This window comes from Gossypium arboreum, chromosome 10 (assembly GCF_025698485.1).
Source record: "Gossypium arboreum isolate Shixiya-1 chromosome 10, ASM2569848v2, whole genome shotgun sequence".
NCBI lineage: Eukaryota > Viridiplantae > Streptophyta > Magnoliopsida > Malvales > Malvaceae > Gossypium > Gossypium arboreum.
Window position 1 is genome coordinate 119,625,102 of NC_069079.1, and position 13,977 is coordinate 119,639,078.

The 13,977-nt window shown below is 33.3% G+C and overlaps 2 protein-coding genes across 9 annotated transcripts; both read right to left on the minus strand.

Moving 5' to 3' along the window:
• Positions 1 to 467: 467 nt before the first annotated feature.
• On the minus strand, positions 468 to 6,262 carry LOC108487308 (organelle RRM domain-containing protein 1, chloroplastic). The gene is made up of 13 exons (XM_017791617.2): positions 6,135 to 6,262; positions 5,561 to 5,678; positions 5,284 to 5,406; positions 4,660 to 4,707; positions 4,441 to 4,568; positions 2,747 to 3,282; positions 2,424 to 2,652; positions 2,237 to 2,334; positions 2,089 to 2,154; positions 1,423 to 1,494; positions 1,094 to 1,162; positions 907 to 1,013; positions 468 to 795 (listed from the first exon to the last, which is right to left on the minus strand). The coding sequence occupies exons 1-13, from the start codon at positions 6,260 to 6,262 to the stop codon at positions 700 to 702; spliced, it is 1,818 nt and encodes a 605-aa protein (XP_017647106.2). The 3' UTR covers positions 468 to 699.
• Positions 4,367 to 10,489, minus strand: LOC108489030 (putative pentatricopeptide repeat-containing protein At3g08820). 8 transcript variants are annotated; one of them, XM_053019670.1, is made up of 10 exons: positions 8,220 to 10,489; positions 7,222 to 7,358; positions 7,058 to 7,111; positions 6,832 to 6,896; positions 6,111 to 6,211; positions 5,966 to 5,999; positions 5,561 to 5,678; positions 5,284 to 5,369; positions 4,660 to 4,707; positions 4,367 to 4,588 (listed from the first exon to the last, which is right to left on the minus strand). In XM_053019670.1, the coding sequence occupies exon 1, from the start codon at positions 10,319 to 10,321 to the stop codon at positions 8,243 to 8,245; it is 2,079 nt and encodes a 692-aa protein (XP_052875630.1). In that variant the 5' UTR covers positions 10,322 to 10,489; the 3' UTR covers positions 4,367 to 4,588; positions 4,660 to 4,707; positions 5,284 to 5,369; positions 5,561 to 5,678; positions 5,966 to 5,999; positions 6,111 to 6,211; positions 6,832 to 6,896; positions 7,058 to 7,111; positions 7,222 to 7,358; positions 8,220 to 8,242. The 8 variants fall into 8 exon arrangements, with proteins under 8 accessions (XP_052875630.1, XP_052875627.1, XP_052875631.1 ...); XM_053019667.1 differs by adding an exon at positions 7,433 to 7,553 and having other exon boundaries at positions 5,966 to 6,011; positions 6,111 to 6,896; XM_053019671.1 differs by having other exon boundaries at positions 5,966 to 6,011; positions 6,832 to 7,111.
• Positions 10,490 to 13,977: the final 3,488 nt, after the last annotated feature.

Here is a 13,977-nt window from a genome sequence, read left to right on the forward strand (position 1 = left end):
TATATATATAAATAAAGATGATTGTGAATGTCGTTTATATCAAGGTTGAGAAGTGTTTTGATCAACTGGTTTTAGTTGGCTAAGTTTGTTTTATTCAAATTAAAAGAATGCCTTTGATATGGTTAATAGACAACATTTTGAACCAGCTGTCCACCAGCAGTATAAACTACTACTAAGTCACCTTGATAAGAACATAGTATGCCATGTTTATAGATCATGTACTCTGCCATAACTAAAATCCAATCAAAATCACATAAAACAAATGCTGAATAGAGGAAACAGGGACTAAGACCAGCATTATCTTTGATTATTTTTACTCCCAAGGGGTTGCAAATATACATTGTAACATTCTAACATTCTAACATTCCATGGCAATGAAATCAATTAACGAAAATCCAAAAATCTCCATCTTGATAATGCTTTAACTTGTATTTTTTTACCAGATATTTTAGACAGCCACGGCCATGTCGGAAAGGATGGAAGAATTAGTCTTAATTAGAAAAGAATGGAAGAATTACGGTAGCTAAGAAGGTTGAACATGGATTTACCATTTACCAAGTCAATTATATATATACATATTGATGAAACAGTTCCAAGAGCTATTGATCAATTCTAGTAATTTTAATGTACCAAATTTTGGTAGTCCTTTCTGCAAAATTGCTGCTGATTCCCAAAAGGGTATTTGCTTCAACTTCCTTCTCATTCTGGTTGGACTGTCGGTCTTGGACGACCTCCGCTGAAGTTCTGCGGTTTAGTCTTGGCAACGTCAACAACTATCATCCACCCATTTATGATCTACAAAAGCAAACAAGAAAGCACGCAGCCTCTGTTTATATTTTCAATCATAAGCCAGATATGAAGGTGTAGAAAGTACATGAATAAAAAGGGGTATTCGTAATTATATACCTTGCCATTCATCTCCTTGAGTGCAGCACTTGCAGCCTCCTCTGTGGTGTATTCCACGAATGCATACCCTTTAGATCTTTTAGAGATCTTGTCCATTATGATTTTAACTGTTGAGAATAGAAGCACTATTAGCAACTAAATCTACATTTTTTGCATGAAACTTGTTTCATGGAACGTGCAAAGATACCTTCAACAAGCTCACCAAAACCTTCGAAATGTGAACGTAATGTTTTCTCTGAAGTGTAAAATGATAGGCCTGTTTGAGAAATACAACAGTTCACCAGAGACCATCCATTAGCAAATAAGAAACGATGGTATAAAATGAATCCACAATGCCTCAAAGTTTTGAATCCCATGAAAGAATATACAAAGACTAGTAAAGGCAATGATGCAAGAAGACTTTTCTGGTTTATATGATCCAAAGATATCAAATCAACAAGAACCACCACAAAGGGAAACAAAGATTGTATTCATATAGGGGAAAGAGAATAAAATTAGATTAGCAGCAACAATTACCTGTTATGAAAAGTTTCTTAGTTCTTATGGAGGTCGTTTCACTAGCACTCGTAGAATTTTGTAGATTATTACCTGGAAATCAAGAATTGTTACTCTGTATTGGAAGTAAAGAAAGATAAAAATGAAAAAGACAGATACTTTGACAGCCATGTATGTTTGATCAAAATAAGAATGAAATGTTTGAATGTTAATATAGAGGGAAAAATAATTGTAAGCTAACAAAAAGTTAAAGAGGGGAAAGTACTACATATCAAAATTTTAAATCTTAAAATGAAGATTATCTTACTTGCAGGCTAAACATGATAAGAAATTATATATTATCTCATATAAGAATATGAGCATTTCCTTCAAACTAAGAGATCATTTATCCATCTACTCACCCACACAAATTTTGTCCACATGAAACTAATCCTTCAAATTATTATATTTCCTTCTTGTAACCTTTGAATTCTTATACACTTTCCAAATTCTTGTCAAGCCAATAAATCCAAAACCGAAACTAATTTATTGGGATTTGGAAAACCATCTATATACAAGGATCTCCTCCTAGTTCTTATTATAAAACATTCCCACCCAGTGCTGGTGAAAGTAAATGAAGAGGTCTATATCAGAACAATGGAAATAGTTTTTTAAATGAGAGAAAATGATGTGAGACGAGGGGAAAACCTCCATAGTCTTTATTCTCTGACTCAAAATTCTTATCTAGTTCAACAGATAAAACTCCAGGCACACCTGTGGTAAAAGGAAGCATTCAGTCCAAAACCGCAAATGCACTATAACCTTACAAATACAGATTACAAGAACACATACAGACCGGCTAGTTCATTTGCACTTTCCTCATCAAGTTCACAATAGAAACCAAATTGGGATTGCCAAGATACATGATATATGCACATTTGAGCATCCTTCTCACTGCAACAAACAATCATCTCACCCCAGAATTAATAAACTCTATGATACAAAACCCAAATTTCTTTCGTGCTTAATGAGGAAATGCTTACTTTCCCAAAACTTTGGTCACTATTTGAGTATAATAATCAACCATTTGTGCCTTTGTGACAACCCCAATTCCAGGCTTGTCCATTCGAACAAGCCAGTGTTTGGTGTTCCCAGCAGGAAACAACTGCAAATTCCCTATGTTAGCAATAAATTCAATGTTTGAAGCAGTGTAATCTTTTTGCTTAGAATTGTAATTTGGGTCTGGCTTAACCGATAAAACCTCAGGCAAACCTACAAATGTAGAGATGCAAAATAAGTTAGCACCCTTTTCAAAATAAGCAGAGTTAAAGAAAACAAACTGGAAAATGAAGAAGAAAACACTAACGAGCAAGTTCACGGGAGGCTTGTTCATCAATATGGCAGCAGAAGCCAAAGTGGATATCACAAGAAGCGTCGTATATACACATCTGAGCATCTTTTTCAGAGCCCAAAACTGTTCCCAAAGTATTGACATAGTAATCAATGATTTGGGGTTTGGAATTGAACCCTTCTGGAGGCTTAGCCATTAGCACCATCCAGTAGTTGCCCTTAGTTGTTGAAGAAGAAACAAAGGAAGCTGAGGTTGCAATTTCAGTTTTAGATGAAGAAATACAAGAATTGGATAAGGAAAGGTTGAAGTGGTTCTGAACAGCAATGGGAAATCTGATTTTAGTGTTTAGGGAAGCAAGTTGGGGCAGTGATTTGTGAGAGTTGTTGATTCCAAAAGAAATGGTGGGCACTGCCAGTGAGGGACAAAGAGCTTCCATTGGCATAGCTGTTGCTTCTCCCGACCTTGCTGAATGCTTATGCTTCGCGCTTATCAACTTCTTGTACTCGGCTTCGGTTGGTTGGGTTGGGCCACGTTTGCCATTCCCAGCCCATCTAAACAAAATATAGTTAAAAGTTAGATTTGATTGAATAAAGCTGTAATTGAATAGAGTTATAATAGAATAAAGTTGTAATTAATAATTTAATTATTTAGTTAAATAGAATGAGATAGAATAAAGTTATAACAGAATTCTTGTGTTTAGTTGAATGGGATAGATATTGTAATAGTATAAGAAAGAAGGCTTAAATGATCAAAATACCCTTAATGAATTTTTATAAAATTTTTGTAAGTAGATGATTATTGTTATTAAATTTTAATAAAATTATTATTAAATATATTTTAATAAAAATAAAAATAAATAATTTAATCATATTTTAACATAATTATTATTAAATACAATTTAATAAAATAATATATAATTTAATAATATTCTTAATATAATTATTAATAATATTTAATAATAATTTTAATATAAAATTATTATTAAGAATATTTCAATGCTTAATATATTTACTTTAATCTAGTCTCTCACCCGTTATCTTAGGTCACAATCACCAATATAAAATAAATTTATCATACGATATGATAATCCTCTAATAACATTTTATTTTAATAGTCAATTTTAATAGAAAAATATTTTTATATTTTTTTATCCTTTATAATAACATGATAACAACAATTAATTATAAGGTATACTCTTCAATAAATTAATTATTTATAGCAATCTTTTAGTGAAATAAAACATTCAAATTTTACATAAAAATTATTAAATTTTAGTAACATTAGTTCTTTTCATATGTGAAATAAAAATCAAAACTCATAGTCCTTTGTTATTCAAAAACCATAATCCTTGATTTTATGTTATTCAAAAACTCATAGTTCTTTATGTTATTCAAAAATTTGAAGAAAACTTGACATAAATACAAAAAGAGCTAAGATCCGTAATCCCCTTGTCTCAAAAGTCATTCCTTATTTTATGTTATTCAAAAAATCATAGTTTTTTACGTTATTCTCGTATAAGAAGTAGCAAATTCTCTTCATAGCATTGGCTTCTCTTAGAAAGTTAAACTCATATCCAATCTTGACAACCCAAAGGATAAATAATTAACGACATGCTGAAGAAAAAAGAAATCCAAATCCAAGTGGAACGATACTCTCAATTTACATAATCTAAAAAATACATAAAAGGATAGATGTGTTTTGCAAGGAACATCAGTGTGAATACAGATACCTGTTTTTCCATTTCCTTGGTAACGGAAAACAGATCAAATTTGATATCATTCTTCTGAATGTCTAGTGCAAATGCTTGCAAGTTACGGATGTCGGTCATCATAAGATCCTGAATTCCGGATGTTGCACCTGTCATAAACTTGAATGGTCAAAATCACATAGACATATGAGGTTTTAAAATCATTTTCAAGGGGACTTACCTTAACAAAAACATCCATCTTATCACCTCTCAATCCTGCTTGATGAACCTAATTCAAATACGAACATATGTTAAGGTATATCCACTCGGTTCTTGTAAGCATTATCCTATTTCCAGAACCCGAGAACTCCGCAAAACTGTTAAACTTTATGGTAGCATTAAAACAGCAAATGTATCATATCCTGCTGTATGTTGGCAAGCATGAAGCTTATTTAATGAAAATGTTCAGCGTTCAAAGATTTTATATGTTTAAATACATAAACCTATACCCTTCCCAGAATGCTTATATAAAACTTCAAGCCAGGTAAAAAAATGAAAAAGTAATACCAGTGCGATTGATGCAGAACCAAGAAGATTTACATCAAAATTCTAAAAAATCTCACCGATGCTTCGACCAAACTCCTCTAAAACAAGTTGAACAGCATCAAATGTCTTAACATATATAGAAAACAACATGACACAAAGAAGCACATTTCTATTAAATTATGACACCCCCCCTTATAGAGTTCTTTAATGAAGTAATTCAATAACTCATACCATACAAAATAACCTATCCAAAGCCAATTTAATGCATTCGAGTCATGACCAATGTCAAATTATAAAACGAGAAAGGTAATCCACAAACCTTGAAAATTGAAATCATCAACGAGCTCAAAGCATTCCAGCAAAGGATCTTCAAGAAGAGACCTGCAATACGACTGGTAGGTTCCCCTACACACACAAGTTGCAGAATCAATACAAATATCCACTGAACACAAACAAAAAATAATCAACCATACAAATAAACAATCAACAAAAATAAAAGAGACTTGAAGAAGAGTTTTATACCTTCGGTTTCTATGATGAAACAAAAAAATAAAAGAGAGCGTAGAAAACTGAGGCATAAAAACAGTATCACTAACCTTTCTTGAAAGAAAAGTCAGAATATCCAACCTTCCACGCGGAGATGGAAAATCACAGAAACGGAGGCGATCAAGCCTACCTGGTCTCAACAATGCAGCATCAAGCAGATCTGGTCTACTGCTTATGAGAAGAATTCAAGTCAATTTTTATTAAAGCCATGCAACTCATAAGGAAAACCATGAAATAAGAAACTCATATATTTATGGAAAACCTTGAAATCAAGAAACTTATTCTCTTTTAAAAATTTTGTGCTACTTGAAAAGCTATGTTATTTGGGTATGCATCTCATGTCAAAATCGATCAGGTGAAGATAATAACAAACCAAACTCAACATTGTGGGGATTAACCGAAGATTAAGGATAGATACTATCAAAATAATACAATAGGATTCTATAAGAACTAACCTTGTTGCAACAAACACAAATGCACCAGTCAAAACTTCAAAACCATCTAATTCAGTTAGGAATTGTTTGAAACCAAAATAACAATGAGAAAGACATCAAAAGTTAAGGCAAAATAATAAAATGCAGCAAGCAAAAAGATACTAACTTGGTTGACAACTCGATCAGTTACTCCAGTGTTGTTATGTCATCTTTTAGGGGTAATGGAATCAAATTCATCAAAAAAGAGGAGGCAAGGTGCAGCAGCAGCTGCTTCAGAGAAAATATCTCAAACCAGAAACGATATTGAGCATGAACCATGAGTTATATTTCCTCAGTAGAAACACATTAATATATTTCCACAGCATATGATGAGCTGAACTTAATAGTCAATAAGATATGCATGCCTCAGCATCCTAGTCCCTTGGGCGCTAGAATAAGTTAATAAATCTACAAATTTGCAAAGTTTACATTGACAGTAATAAACAACGGCATTCCTATACCCTTCAATACAATACTTAAAATGCATGTAACACAAACTTGCTACTAAATTTCATTTTAGGCAAGGTAATTACTAATAATACATACACATTATGCATTTACACGGCTCACCAGAAATTCTTGTTTATATCTGTTATTTTCTACATACTGGGTTTGAATTATAATAAATATTTCTGGCATATCAAGAAGCAAAAATCAATGGGGAATGCATCCATAAAAGATGGTAAAAGAGAAAAATGCTTGATTAGATAGTATGCATTTACAGATGTTTGCTTAATTTTAGCAAATTGCAAATGTTTGTGATATTTATAACAGAGAAAAACAACTAAGCACAAGAAGTTTGCAGTTTAGATAGTATGCATTTACAAATGGAAAGGAAAAAGAAAAACCTTTGGCACAAGAGGAATGTTTCTGTCCTTCTGGATTTTAGCAATAACACATTTAATATCCATTCCTGTGATACCCGTGAATGGTTAGCCCCCAAAACTCCCTTAACACTAGTAAAACGAAACATAGCCTACAATGATATCTATACACATTTTTCATTACAAACACGAAATGATATTTACAAGTATCTTTTCCCAACTAAAGAAGAAGGCTTAATATTTCAAGTACCTACACAAAATGCACACGATGAGCTTCCCTCAACCTTTGGATCCGGTTCTCATTCTAACAAATATGCAAACAAGTAAATTCAAGCAGTAGAGTAATGAACTTCATTATTGTTAAAATTTAACTTCAAACCCAAAAAAAAAGATAAAATGAAAATTTAAACTTACCAAAACAAAAGAAACCCCAAATCAAGAGAAAAATCCAAAGGGAAATCACTGATGCACTGATAGAGCAATTAGCGAATAGAAAAATATTGTAGTCTTTGTAGATACAATCCCAACCTGAAATTGAAATCCCTTACTATCTACAAAAAAGAAAAAAAAATCATGATGTTCATCTACAAAAAATCAAGGAAGAGAAAAAGAAAGAAGAAATTACAGGGTATTGGAGAAATGAATATTAGCTTCAAGAGCGTTGAGAGAATCCTTGAACGATTTCCTCATCTCCCCAATCTCTGTTTTCTTTTTCTTTTTCTTTTTCTTGCTCAAAAACTCTGTAACTGATTTAAAGCTCAAAATCAAAAACTCTATCGTGGGATGAGAATAATTGAACGGGAACGAGGAGACAGGGATGGGGGTGTGGTGGCTTGAGGTGTTTGCTGAGGGAGAGTGGTGAAGGGCAAGAATGCGAGGTTATGTTTTTTGCTTTATTCGGTGGAGGCTCTGTATTGCTATTCTTTGGTTCTGGTGGGGAATGGCTATTATTGGAGAAGATGGAATGGGGGTTGAATGGGATTTCGTTGAATGAAGGATTGAGTGAACCAAACTAATGAATGCCTGTTTATCATTGAATCAGCCAGGAGCTGTTTAGTTATTCATGCCAACCAAACATGACCTTAAGGATTTTTGAAATAGTATAGTATACAACTTGTTAGGCTTCAATAAGTCTGACTGGATTTATAAAATTTTAAGATAATATACCCTCTTAAAATAATAAAATTTTAATTTAGCCCTTCTAAACTCTATAAAGATATTTGTTAATACAATAGTGAAATTATATTTTAATTTTCATAAAATTATATAACTTAACTTCGACCGCTCACCCAAAAATTTTCTAGCTTCTCCCTACTTGTAGTTCCTATCTAAGCAATATTACATATAAACAACATTCGATATTGAGATACTACAACAAAACTGAGGAAGTTTCAAGTTTCTTTATCTCTCACCTGTTATACATCTGTCTATAATTTCACCAATAGTCTCCACAGGAGCATGAACCATCAATGAAATGATGAAATCTGTTATTATCCCTAACAATTATCTCTCTTCCTGTAATCCTTGAAATAAGCTTTATGGCTTCGTGACAATCACCACATACACGAAGGTTTTTAACAACTCGAATCACGTCTAACGGAGCGGTACTGATTAAACCGAATGCAATAGCCAGCTTCTCACTGTGGCAACCAAGGAAATGCTCTTTTTCTTCCTCTTCTATATCAAACAACACATAATCCGTCGTTGGAATGTAACCAGCTGCTTTAAGTTCCTTGGCCAATTCACCAAGTTTTTTATATATCATTTCGGACATGGGGTGAGACTTGTCACCCACAAGGAATTCATGAACAGTCCCATTTACTTCAATCCAACTATACCCTGGTACTTTTTGTATTCCTCTTTCATTCATGATTGACCTAATTTTTGCAGCAGCATCCCACTTATGACTCGCTGAATATATATTTGATAGGAGAACATAATTTCCTGAATTCCATGGTTCTAATTCAATGAGTTTCTTTAGTACATATTCTGCTAACTGGGTATCCTTGTGCAGTCGACATCCACCCAACAAGGCCCCCCAAACAATACAATTGGCTTCCATTGGCATATTTTTTATCAATTGATGAGCGTCATCTAGTAAGCCAGCACGGGCTAGAAGATCCACCATGCACCCATAATGCTCAATAGTAGGAGTCAAAGAAAAGACACGATTCATGCTGTCAAAATACCGTCGACCGTCGTTAACCAGACCAACATGAGTACATCCACAAAGCAAGCCCATGAAAGTGTTCGCATTAGGTAGAATACCTGATTTTTCCATTTTGCCGAAAAGACCAAATGCGGGTTTAACATGTCCATTCATTGCAAGCCCAGATATTGCAGCATTCCAAACTACAACATCTTTCTCTTTCATCCTCTTGAAGATTTCCCAAGCTTGAGTCATACTCCCACATTTTGCATACATGTCAATCAATGCTGTACCTAGAACAGGGTTAGACAGAAACTCCTCTATGTCCATTAACTTACTAGCCCAGTCCCCTAGCTCTACAGCTCCTAACCTGGCACAAGCGGAAAGAACGCCGACCATAGAGTAACGATCAGGTGCCAACTTCTCTTTCTGCATTTGGAAGAAGAGGTCTAGTGCTTCTTTTGGGAGTCCATTAGATGCATAGCCTTGAATCATTGTGCTCCAAGTAACTATGTCCTTCACAGGCACCCCATCAAAAGCGTAACGTGCTTTCTCCATGTTCCCACACTTGGCATACATATCAACCAAAGCGGTTGCCACAAACACATTTCTGCTCAATCCAAACTGTGTTATGCATCTGTCAATCCACTCTCCACTATTCAAATCCCCTAAGTGAGCACAAGCTGACAGAACTCTAACAACACTGAAACTATCAGGCCTCAAACCCATATCTATTAGCTTACGAAACAAATCAACCGCTTCTCTATACCGTTCAACATCTATGTACCCACTAATCATTGCTGTCCAAGAAATAACATTTTTATCAGGAATATCGTCAAACACCTTACGTGCATAATCCAAATATCCACATTTAGAATATAAATACAGCAAACTCGTCTTGATAAAGACATCACGATCGAATCCTAGTTTTATAACGAGGGCATGGATTCTTATTCCTAAAGGAAAATCCAAAAGCCTGGAACAGGCCTTGAGAACGAAAGGGAAAGTGAAATTGTTGGGCCAGAAGCCTTGGGTACGCATTGAAACGTAAAACTGGGTAGCATCGAGGAAACAATCGGTGGAAACAAGGCCTTGAATCATCGTGTTCCAGAGAAAAACGTTGGGATCTTTGGCTTGATGGAAGATGAGGCGAGTGTAGTTGGTTTGATCGAAATTGAAAGAAGCTTTCAAGACGAGGTTCAGGAGATAGCTGTCTTGGTGAAGGCCAAAGCGGAAGAGCGCGGCGTGAACATGCTTGACGTGTTTGATGGAGGTAAAGCCTTCGAGAATGCATTTCTTGATTTCAATTAATTTCGAAAATGATGAAGTTGCAGGGCTGAGGCTCGCGATCATGGCCATTGCCATGGATGTCTAGGCTTTGCCACACTGGTTCACACCAGTCAACCGCCAGACCTAATTGTAAATACAAGTTAAAATATGAGCTGAGATTGGTGGAAACCGGTAAGGTGCACTTAAATAAAGTTCTTGTTAAGGTACTTCAAGCAGACGACCATTTCTTTACTTTTGACTTTTATGCTCTTGATATTGAAAAGAACATTTTTAGATTTTTTACTTTTTTTAAAATTTTTATAATTGTTAAAATATTGTATAATTTTATAAATATTATATATTATATTATTAATTTCTTAAAATTTAAGGAATTGTGCATTTACACAAGGCTATTTTTTCATAGCTGCATTTATTTATTTATTTTTAATTTTGACTAGATAGCTTTTAACATTGCTTCAATTGCATTTATTTGCTTAATTCTTTTTAGTACTGGAGTGACTAAATTGTATAGTAGAAAAGTCTCTTTTGTAAATATATTGTAAAATAAAAGTGATTGGAGATAAGAAGACAATATATTATTGATGGCTTCATCCTTGCTAACCACAAAATATCACTCACGTTATGGTGGAATTGGATTCTTTAGCAATTATTGCTTTTCATCCTATCATTAATAATTACAGGTTAAATTTGATGAATTGCTGTATCAGTGTATGTATAATTTTTCTATTGATATTGGTCTATTTCAGTGTGTCATTTTGGATCTATCGTTATTTTTAAAAAAATAAAAATAATTACTAATATCAAATAATGAGATTAAATAAATTTCAAATATAAAATATTCATCAATTATATAAAATATTCTTTAATAATCTTCAAAATACAATCCATCATTAAACAAACTCAAAATAAATAAGAAAAAATTATTCCATAGATTAAACAATAAGATAATCTCGCATATAAGAATGCATAATTCAATGAATCTAAAATAAACAATAAAAATTTTAAATTTGAATTTGAATTTAAAAGTATATTTTAGAATGATTTATCCTTGTATTGGTTAATACACTATATTTTAGTCGATACAAGCGAAATCAGTTGATATACAGCAGTCCTGTAACACCTTTAACTCGAATTCTTTGCCGGAACAAGGTTACGGAGCATTACTGGAGTTTATAGATTAAATAAACAAACATTTCAAACATTTCAAACATTTCATATCATATAATATTCATGTCAAAAACCAATCGAAATCAAACATATTGTCCCTTATACGAGCTCTCAAGACCTAAAATACGCGTTAGAAACAAGTTGGGACTAAACCGGATACTCAAAGAATTTTTTGAAAAACATTGAAATTTTACAAAGCTGCAGGGGCCGTGTGACTCACACAGCCAAGGGACACGCCCGTGTCTTAGGCCTAGGGATATTCAAAATAGGGACACATAGCCGTGTCCTAGCCTGTGTCTGTGCCTGTGTAACTTCCTAACTTGGGTCACACGGCCAAGCTACATGCCCGTGTGCTAGGCCGTGTGAGCATACTGACTTGCATTCTTAAGAATATATAGGGGACACACGACTAAGACACACGCTCGTGTCTCTACCCGTGTGGACAAAAATAGGTCATTTTCCAAGTCACATTTCTCACCCAATTTGACACCAACCTAACTCAACATTTTTGCACATCAACAAGCCATAACAAGGCATTCAACACAAGGCAAAATCAAGTCTTAAACATGGAATATCACCACATACAACCAATATACCCTTAGGCACCTCAAATGACAACTTAAAAACATGTCAATCAAGTGTCCAAACTTACCTAAATGACCAAATACATATATGCATATTCAAACCACATTTTACTTTCTTTCATTCTACCATATCAAACACACATCAAATATGATAAGGCCATATATATACACATCAAAATATACCAAACACAAGCCATGCAAGTGGTTAATCTCAACAAAACACCTATATGCCAACATTGGCTAAATTAACCTATACATGCCATTATAACCGATATTAATTTACTAAAAGTACCAAAAGAGACGATGGATAGTGTGAAATAGCTTCGACAAGCTTCTAACCAGAACGAGCTTCCAAATTACTATAAAACACGGAAAATAACATGGAGTAAGCATTTAAGGTTAGTAAGTTTGTATAATAAAGAAATTAATTTTTCATTTAATCACATTTAAGGTAAGCATATAAAACATATCCAAACCAATTTGGCCAAAAGCCTAAACACATATCCTTAACAACCATGCTACTCATGTAATTCAACCACTATTCAAATTTCATATACATGTAACATTTATACCATGTATCCATATATCATATATTAATCATTTCCATGTAATTCATGTAAATACCCGTACTAGTTCGTATTGAACTCTTAATAACTCATTACAGAACTATGCCCGTTGAACCATTTAGAATATCATTAGGTACGCGGGTAGTACACATAAGGTGAACTGAATTGTAATTCGTCAATTCATAAACATGTATGCTCATACGAGTTATAAATCGGTATGCTCTCACGAGTTGTGATTTGGTAAGCTCATACGAGCTGGGAATAGGTGAACTCTTACGAGCTGCAAATCGAAAAGCTCATACAAGCTGTGGTGTGTTCGCAACGCATGCAGGACCTCAACCAAATCGGTAACCCTAATGATATGTCATTTGTATCCAACGAATTCTTAAGGTTCAAATGCAACTCGGTAATCGTCAGATATGCGATTGGTATTTGTACATGGCAATTATACAAATCACATGCATATAATTCAATTTAAAACATATAAATATACAATCTAATTACACTAACTTACCTCGACGAGTGTACGTAGATACAAAGACAACTAATTTGATATTTTTTCTTTATCTAGATCTAACTCTGTACGAGGTCTGATAGGATCTATACGAATAAGTTTAACTCATTTCAATATAATTCTCATTTAATTTAATCCAACATGGAATTTTAGCAAAATTACTTTTTTTCCATACACTTTTAATTCATTTGTAATTTAGTCTCTAGGCTTGAAAAATGAAATTCATGCAATTTAATCCTTACTCAAGCCTAGCCGATTTTTATACATATTAATAGCAACCCATATATTTCACAAAATTCACAAATTTTACTATAAATTTATCACCTTTGTCAATTTAGCCACTAATTGATAATTTCAACAAAAATCTCTTCACAAAAGTTATTTATCTAACAATAACCATTCATTTTCTATCATCAAACTTCAAAATTCAAGCATGATAACTAATGAAAAAACTCTAATACTTTAACATTTTTAAAAATTAATCCCCGAGCTAGCTAGATTAAGCTACAACGATCCTAGAAATATAGAAATCATCAAAAATAGGACAAAAATGCATACCTAATTGAGCAAAATAAGCTTGCCTAAGTTTCATGCTTCTATGGCTAGGTTTTCTGTTTTTTTTTTTGGTGGAAGATGATGATAATGGATGATAATAGTTTATTTTATTTAATTAATTATAACTTTAATCACTGATTTCCAGAATTAACCTTAATAATTCATTCAAATTTCAATGATGACAAATCCATGCTTATCCACTAACAACCTTAATGACTAATTACTATATAAGGACCTCCAATTTAAAATTATATAGCTATTTAATACCTTTAGTTATTAGAACTCAACTTTTACACTTTACGCAATTCAGTCCCTTTTATCAAATTAAGTATGTAAACGGTAAAA

Bases quoted from the DNA above. Each gene is read 5' to 3' on its own strand.
- LOC108487308 (XM_017791617.2), bottom strand. From the start codon at position 6,262: ATGGTTCATGCTCAATATCGTTTCTGGTTTGAGATATTTTCTCTGAAG. The intron at 5,679-6,134 runs GTAACTGATCGA...TCTCATAAGCAG, and splicing joins GATGACATAACAACACTGGA to TAGACCAGATCTGCTTGATG. The intron at 2,335-2,423 runs GTAAGCATTTCC...TGTTTGTTGCAG, and splicing joins GTGACCAAAGTTTTGGGAAA to TGAGAAGGATGCTCAAATGT.
- LOC108489030 (XM_053019670.1), bottom strand. From the start codon at position 10,321: ATGGCAATGGCCATGATCGCGAGCCTCAGCCCTGCAACTTCATCATTT.